Source organism: Cyprinodon variegatus, unplaced genomic scaffold (genome assembly GCF_000732505.1).
Source record: "Cyprinodon variegatus isolate N-32 unplaced genomic scaffold, C_variegatus-1.0 Scaffold211, whole genome shotgun sequence".
Lineage (NCBI taxonomy): Eukaryota > Metazoa > Chordata > Actinopteri > Cyprinodontiformes > Cyprinodontidae > Cyprinodon > Cyprinodon variegatus.
This window is the reverse complement of record NW_015150664.1, coordinates 723,124-732,155: the sequence shown is the minus strand read 5'-3', so window position 1 is coordinate 732,155 and position 9,032 is coordinate 723,124. Positions and strand designations below refer to the sequence as shown.

At 34.8% G+C, this 9,032-nt stretch overlaps 1 protein-coding gene across 3 annotated transcripts in view; it reads right to left on the bottom strand.

The window, feature by feature from the left end:
* Positions 1-2,438: 2,438 nt before the first annotated feature.
* The window catches only part of LOC107088265 (UDP-glucuronosyltransferase 2C1-like), a 12,574-nt gene continuing 5,980 nt past the window's right edge, over positions 2,439-9,032 (bottom strand). Inside the window, exons 2-6 of one of the 3 annotated variants that reach the window (XR_001481372.1) lie at positions 8,279-8,427; positions 7,845-8,140; positions 6,101-6,814; positions 4,011-4,736; positions 2,439-3,942 (exon numbers count right to left, since the gene is read on the bottom strand). Coding sequence is in view for 2 of the 3 variants with exons in the window: in XM_015380313.1 (XP_015235799.1) it covers positions 4,152-4,736; positions 6,101-6,814; positions 7,845-8,135 (1,590 nt within the window). In the remaining variant the exon portion in view is untranslated. Of the gene's footprint in view, positions 4,737-6,100; positions 6,815-7,844; positions 8,141-8,278; positions 8,428-9,032 lie in introns of all 3 variants that reach the window. The other 2 variants (XM_015380313.1, XM_015380314.1) reach the window with 2 other exon arrangements.

Here is a 9,032-nt window from a genome sequence, read left to right as displayed (position 1 = left end):
CCTAATTGGCATACCTTGAACTTTCTATGTATTTTGTCAATTTTGGGCGTATGCATAGCATATTCATAAGGAGTCCAGAATTTATGTTTGTATGTGCTTGTTACTTATACAAAGCGTACCCATAACTAATCAAATGTATACAAGCGTTTTTGCTGGATTTTTCGTATGTCAGGCAAAAGCAGGTCTAAATCGTAAAGGTGTGACGTTAATAAAGGTGAGGCTTTAATAATTTTGAGATTTTTTTTATGTGTTGACAGCAATTTTGAATTTTGTTACATAGTAAAAAAAAAAAAACATATATCTTAGAATTATTACACACTAAAAGTGGTAGATATGTGATTTAAAGAAGATTTTACTATACTGCAATTTTTAATTTCCTGCTATTGACTTGTCTTTAATAATTCTTTTAAAAAATCGGATGGGAGGGAAGGGGCAATGAAGACATGAAGACAAAATTCCCACTTAATTTGGCCATAAAAACTCTAACCATGACATCCAGGGTTTTGATGGAGCACATTTAAATCACATTTTGTTATTTAACAGTCCACCAGTAATGCATTACCCATACCGGACCTAAACTGGTTAATTTCACAAATGAAGTATTTGCAGAGGTAACACTAAGGAAAATTAAAGTAACTCTGTAATGTGAGACACACTGTAAGAGAGCATTGTGACGGATGTCTCTGCAAATGTGTCTTGTGTCCATCTAAATAAATATCCACATATAAATGCTGAACAAGGTGTTACATGAATGCAATATCCATTCAAGGACTTTTTTTTTATTACCACCAAGTTGCGCTTGTATGATACATGGTTTGTGGTCCCTCTGAACCATAATGTAATCCATCTCCCAGAATGTGATCCAAAGATTTCATACATTCTTCCCCTCTAAGTGCGATGCCAGACAGCTTTGCTGTTTGTACTTCTACTTTAAATTAAAACCAGCCAACCATAGCGGCAAATCAAAAATTTATGAAGCCTGAGGGGAGTTTCTGTTGAGACAAGAGCAATGTCCCATCCAGATTTTACTTTGTGATTGATGAACTGTGACCGAAGAGGATTTCCAAATAACTCAAAATGCATGACTAGTGTAAATCCAAAGCTGAAGGATTTGATTTTATTTGGTTTTATAAATTTTGTTTAAAAAAAATCAAGATAGACACGCCGTCACATTTCATGGCAAAAAGTAAATTATTATCTTGCCTGATATCTTAGGATACAAAGTGAACTATTTTTAAAAATCCTATTATTATTATTAGGTAACTTAAATATAAAAATTTATATTACTAGGCATTCACTTATTAATGTTTACAAATGTTTAATGAATAACATAAGGGTAAACCTTTCAAAATAAGATCTTTACTGGTATATTAGATGAAAATAAACATAAAAAATATGAAAAACAAAGAAACCTACATTTAACAAATACATTTTTATATATTTTTTAACAATGCTTTGTTCATTAATTTATCATGTAATGATCAGCAAAACACATCCTAAGATTTCTATCCAAAATTAAAAAATTAAGTGTAAACTGTTTTAACATTGCCCTAAAGTTTAGAGAAGCAACATTTCCTAAATATTCAATATTATCTCCCTATGAAAAATTTGTTATTTAATGATTTCCAAGCAAACAAACTCTACATTCTCCTAATGAGGCATTAAAGGCTAAACAACGCTATAAATAACAGCGATTGGGTGCTACTTTTTTTTATTTGTTTGGTTGTATGTTTTTCATTTATTAAAAGTGTATTTCAAAAGCATTCGTTTGCTGGAAATATAAACATATTTGTCTCAGAGAAAATAAAGAAATGAAGTTACTACTCATGCAAAGCCGTTCCCATCGTATTTTCCTCTAACAGCAAATGTTACCCTCGTGTTTGGGAAAATGTCCCATTTCTCAAGTATGTCGATGTTCTCCAACACTGAACAGACAGCAACATCTGCCTAAACAAAATCTATAGAGAAGGCTTTATAGTGCAGATAAGTGGAACCACATGTGCCTCTGGCAACTATTTGTGCAGAGAGAGAGAGAAGAGAGAACATGATCTGTGTCTGTGGAGAGAATGATGTCATGCCTTGAAGATGCCCTTTGGGAGCATCAAGTCTGAAGGCAATTATATAAAGCGCCTCATTAGCATGTCATCTTGAATGGATCTTTTATATTTATAAATATAAAAGTCATTTTTTGATCACAGTTTTTGGAAATGATTAAACTTATGAATTTTATGTAATAAGGTTAAAGGCAAGACTAAGTCTTATAACATCTAAAGTGAAGGACAAGCAATGAAATTAGATAGTCATAACACTTTATTGCATTTATTGTTTCAATGCACCATGAGTGTGGAAAAAAATACTTAAAATGCATATTGATCATTTGTGGAGATGAATGCATTAATAAAATAATATCTCAACAAAACCTCTGACAAACCTAAAGGTTTTATGTATAAACAAAGAATGCTTCCAAAAGGTTTAAATCTAACCTTAAGCAGATTAAAATACATACAACAAATTCCACTATTAAATCATTTATAACCAACAAATGATAAAGTTTAGGAAATTAAAATACATCAGATGATCCCTACTCTTATTTAAATGAAAATTTTATTTGACTTAAAACAGTGACATATCAATGCATTGTTATCAATATTGGCTGATTTCACAGTTCCTTGCAAAAACATTTTTATCCGTTTTATATTTGTTGTTATTCCATTAAAAAACAAATTACTGCAAATTACTGCATTAATGCAAAAAGCAGTTTTTTAAATCCACATGCATAAAAATAGACTCAAAATTGTAACGTAATGTTACAGATTTCAAAAATGTTATAAAGCACATACTTTCAACAGGTGCTATACTATAATAATCTTGTTGTTTAATGATCATTTCCACTTTTTACAGTTTTAACATCACTTATATGATATTTTACATTTCTACAGCTTTTAAATCAATCCCCCATTAAATCATTTCCCCTTATCATTTGCACAGTAGTTGTTGGATATCGTCTTTGAAGGCAGTTGCTTGCTTGCTTGTTTTTAAACCTCTCAAGTGTTATTTTTTCCACACAGTAATGTGATTTCATTAGACAACAATGACAGGAAGGATTAAAAAAAAAGCAATCTGAGGCAAGACAGGGACAGGAACAGAGCCAAAGCAGAGAACAGACTGAGTGAGTGAGATTAAGACAAAACCTGATAAGGTTTGTGTGCTTCCTCTTACAACGCTCAAATTAGATACTATATGTAAACAGGTTATTCCTGTATGGAGGGTTAAAGGGAACAAAACAAAATAATAAAGATGTCATCAAATAAAAGTATGTAAATTATGATATCAAAAAAATGTACAATGAAAAAAATAAATGTAAAATGATATCAGTAAATGTATCATTTGATGTACAATCAAATGATTAAATGTATTATTTATCTATTTAAAAATGAATAATTAGTTTTACAACTTCTTATTGATGACGTGGTAAAATGACAGGAGTGGAGACACACCTAATGCTGTTACCCTTCATGTGGATTGATGGCAATATGTTAGGCGAGCGACAGCACCTGAATGTGCCGACTTTATCGCTGAAATCGTGTTGAGTTTGAATGTACCTTAAGACTTCACTTGAACCTTTGACCATAGCACTGGACAGGAAAAGCAGTGAAAAGGATTTGCAAAATTATGAATTTGAAAACATTCTTCATGTTTTCTCCCAAAAAGGAATATGGTGAAAAAAGTTTTGTTTTGCTTTTACTAAATTAATTTTAAAAACTTGCTATATTTCTTAACAACATTGACTAAAACTTGCTCTGTTGCTTTGTTTTTTTTTCACTTTCTCTTGTGTAGGATAAATTTGTAAAGACAAAAGTAGTAAAGCAACGGAGACTTACTGCTGTCACAAATAAGATAAGTGCATCCAAACAATACTATAAGTACCATAATACTTAAAAGCATTTACATCCTGCAAAGCACTTAAACCTATAATTGATCTGCAGGAATTAAATGCAAATTTTTTCAAGTTTGCTCTCCTTTTCAAATTGGTGTGTGAAAATTTGAAAAGCTTCGAAGATGAATGCTTTCTTCTAGTGGGGACTGTAGAAGTTACCTGAAGTTGAAAGCAATTCCTAATACGACATTAATCCAATTAAGCTATCATTCTGTCAATATTGCTTCAGTTTTCTGTTTCTCCCTCCTCTGCAGAATAAAAATCTAAAAACAGCAAAAACAAGGAATAGAAGCCCCATTATAACAGCAATCAAAACGACCAGTACATCCAAACAATGATATGAGTACCAGGGTAGCTTGTAAGCCTGTGTACGCAGGTGAGTTGCCCCTTTGTGGCGTATCACATACTCTATCCAGAAAGTAGCTTGATCCATGGGTGGCATTGGCTGATCTCTGTGTAAACTTGACAGTCTTTGCATATTCTGCCTGTAGCTGTCATTGTAGAGCAGTTCTCTGATTGCTTTTTCAAAATTAGGACCATTAACATTATCTAGTAGAATAACCTTTGCTGCTTCTCTTTTCTGCAAACGTAAAAGGTTATCATACTGGTCAAAGAACAAGGGAATGCCAAGTACTGGAACTCCGTAATAAATGGCTTCCTGGACTCCATTTGTTCCTCCATGCGCTACGAAGACCTTGATGTTTGGGTGGCCAAGGAGATCCTTTTGTGGCATCCAGTCTACTATCATGGTATTATTGCCTAGAGTAGAGGGACGTGTCCCTTTGTGTCTCCAAATCACCTGATTAGAGAAAGCACAGAGGATGTAAAGCTTCTGCACAAACAAGATTACAAAGAAAATGCTTAATCCTATAGCAGCTTAGTTTCTGTTCTAACCTTCATGGCTCCATTAAGTGGAGTTTTAAAGTTGTGTTACCAACTGTTGTTCTTAACAGTTGGTAACACAACTGTTAAGGTGAACATGCTGAGAAAAGCCTGTGCACATTTTTATTGCTCAAAACCAGCAAAATAGTAATGAATATCTGAATGGTGCAAAATTCTTGTGTGAAATTTTTTCAGAAAAGTGTCTTTTTATTATCATCATGTAGCCTAGTGAACTATCCCCACCCGCCAGCGGCCAAAATTATTTTTGCGTGCAAGTGGTCTAGCCTCGATCTATGCCCCAGGCCCTAGAACTGGTGGGCCAATCACAACGCAGAGATGTGTTTTGAATTTTTGGATACAAGGCGGGTGGGGTTTTGAGAGCGTGACAACAAAGCTGCGGGACGCTGGAGAAAGCACAACAAGGAAGATGGCAACGACTATTGAACAGTAGCGTGCGCTGCGGCAGCAGTAGCTTTCAATGGAGTGTTTCATTGAAAGTTCAACGTTCTCTTTTCTATTGCTGTTGTTCAATAAAAGTATGTTTTAAAACCATTTGAGGCGAGAATACTATACTTTAAAGTGTCACTATATGGTCCATTTACCAATTTAATGCATAATTAAAAAATAGTTGCTGAAGTTGGGAGGACCGCGGCAACCAGTAAAGCTTCGAGGCTAACAGCAGCCAGGGCTAACCGCAGCCCGTCTGCAGCGGCCCTCTCTCTTGTGTAAAAGACTGCTGACTCTGATGGCAATTTTTTTACTCAGCTTTTGAATCAGTCATTTTTGGAAGGATTAGACTTGGGGTTTTCGTAAAAACGTGAGCAGGAAGAGGCTCTACGCCCATTAATTTTTAAGGAGGACATATGCGCCGTTTTACCGACAGGCTGTTTGTTTACACTCCCCCACCAGCTTTCTGTAGCGCTTCTTACGTCATAGTCAGTTGCGCTCATTGGTCAGAGCGTTAGCCAATAGGCAGAGACAGCGGTTTGTAAAACAACGGGTTGTTCTCATCAACAATCTTCCGATGTCTCATTTATCTGTTCCACTAAATTACACATTTAATCTCACATTTAGTCTGGTTTATCAGGCTAATTATCATGGTGAATTACTGGAAGAATAGGCTTAAGACTGAAAGATGTTGAATTCTTGGATATAGTGCCAGTTTACTGTAGCCAGTCTCCAAAGCAATGCTATTATACAGCATTTATTCACTGTTTTACATAGACATTTTTGATCACCTGATTGTAAATCAACTATGAAGAAAAAAAATGTATAAGTTACCTTTTGGGGCATCTTGGCAAAAATACTGGCAATTTCATCTGTAACCTCTTTGGGTAAAGCATTGACCAAAGTTCCCAGAGTCATGATGATGAATCCATGCTCTCCAGCACTTTGAACAAACTCCTCCAGGTCTGCTGGAAGCGGCTTAGCAGGCTTACACTGGAACCCACCAATGTAGACAACATTTGGCATTGTTGGCCGGGGGAATTCAAACACAAAATCAGACCTGAATAGCCAAATGTCAGCATCTTGAAGCAAAGACACAATGTCACATCCTCCCTCGATATGTCTATTGCACAGATCAGCATATATAGGTCCTATAAGGAATTTCTCCTGGAAAAATACAATGCTGTAAAAAAACATGTTTTTCACCCTCTGGATGAAATCCATTTTGTCTGTTAAGCCAGATCCAGGCACTGGGATGTAAGAGAGCGGTGAAGGTGCCAGCACAAAGTGACCCTCTCCACTAGTTATCCAGCGGACATTCAGGACCAGAGGTAGTTTAAGATGTTTGGCTATCAAAGCCCCTGGACCCATGGCTGGATCAGCAAGAACCAAATCATATTGGGAATCTTTTAACTTTTTAACCAAAGTCTGATTTTGAAAAATTTGAGTTGTTGCATCACACCACAGTAAATGGGCTTTGGTAATCATAGAGAGAAAATCCTTGGTGAGCTTCAAGAATGTCATCAACGAAGCTCCCTCTCGCTGTGCCTAAAATGAAACATAAAAAAATTGAATTAAATTGTAAAAGCATGACTTAGTGAAATGCAAAAGGTCTACATATGACTATTAATATGCAAGGACTCTGTCTGATTAAAAAACTGAGACAATAAAAATAAATATCATCATTAGAAATCTTATACTCTTTAATATGGAATATATCCTCTGCAATTCAATATGGAAACAAAAGGAAACAAGTGAAAAATGAAAGCCGCAATATCCTGCTTGCATAGGTGTCTAAAGCCTTATACATACACTGATGAGGAACCATCTTTTTTATCTTAATTGTAATATTCGATCTATTTAGGTAATTATCTTCCTTTAATTACAGAGAGTTGTTTAACTGTAACAGAAACTTCTCCTAATCTGTTGAAATTTCTGCATCCCTGTGCTTAACAAATAGATTATAGAGAGGTTAAAAGGATATAAAACCTAAAGAAAGAACATAAAGAAAGTCTGGGTAAAAGGGCTCCAAAAACACTATTTTATATTTTATAGATGGATTAAAGTTGAACTTCTAAACAACAATTCTAAAAGAGACATCTACCAAAACATTAACAGCATCCAGCTCACAAAAAAATAGAGAATCCAAGCATATATTAAATATAGCAAAATAATATATATTTACATTAAGAACAACACATTTTTAAAAGGATTAAATCAGGGTTTAAATCTAACTGACAGATGAGGTCACTCAAAGAGAGCTGTTGACAAGAGATGTCCTTGTAATGTGACAAATTTGATTAATTTCTGCAAGGATGGATGAAAAATAATGGCATACATTTACCAACAAAAACTAAATAAAATTAGAACAAAAGGCAGTTAAAAATAACATATAAACACGTATGCCAAAATGATTTTTAGTCCCCCTCCATCATTTGAATTACGCAAGACAGATTTTACATTAAAGCTGGAAAAAAAATCTTAAAAATTATTGATCAAGTTGTGTTTTTTATGTCACAAAAACTATACATATCTGTAAATGCACAGACATACTTCCGCTGTATTCATAAATACATACCCTCATGTGTTCCTGAAGATAAATGTCAAAAAAGTTCTCTAAACCTTGGTCCATTTCAAGTGTGATGGATGTGTATATGGGGGATTTTTCAGGAATGTACCAACTGTTAGAAGATCTGATCACAGTGATGTTGTGTCCTCTGGTATGAAGTTCTTCTAGCACTATCTTCATATTAATCCAGTGGCTTCCATCCACAGGGAACACCAGTATGTTTCCTCCATTGCAATGTGATGCAAAAAGGACCAGGTTTAGAGAGAATGTAATTATACCACAGAAATGATTCAGAGTCATGGCTCCTACAATGTCAAAAAAGGAAACAGATGTATTTCATTAATGCAAATAAACTTTGAAGCTAAATTTCATTTTAAGATGAGGACAATAAAGATTATACATTCAGTTTGCAACGATTTCTTAAGATTTCTTAATTTGCTTACCTAATATCAATAGCTGTAACAGTCTCCTAAACCTCTCACAGAATGCCTGTTCAAAGTAATCCAGCAGATATTTGAGTTCAAAGTCCAGCTTTAGAGACAATCTGTTCTCTTGTAAATAAGGCCTGTTACAAGGTTCAAATGATAATAGGCTGCAAAAAAAAAAACAGGTGTCAAAAGTATTATGTATATTACTTAAGTAGACGTATAGATCCTACTGTATAACAACACTTTGGTAGAAGTAAGTATCAACTTAAACTTTTTACTCAAGTAAAAGTGCAAAAGTACAATTTTTAAAACTTCTTAAAGTATAAAAGTAAAAGTAATGTAGGGAAAAAAAATGTTACGGACAGATGCGTTAAACTTTATACTGGTAATTGCACTGCCCTATTAAAGAAAAAAATTTCTACAATTCTAGTTTATAATTTCTTTATACCGTATTTTCACGACTATAAGGCGCATATAAACGTCTTTTTTTCCCCTCAAAATGTGCGGCGCGCCCTATAGTGCGGCGCGCCCTGTGTGTGTTGTTACTGCGGACGTTTGCGACCACCATGAGAACGTTAAAGGGGGAAGTGTGGGCGTGGATTGTGTATAAATGAACAGGTATGTGCTTTATGCAAAACTCCTCATCTCCTCATTGAGGAGATGATGAAACAGTGGCTGAGGGAGGTGAATGTAAGGACACCACGTGTTTTTTTTCCACGCATCACCATCGCTGTTAATCTGTGACTCCATGCGTGCCCATCTCACAGCT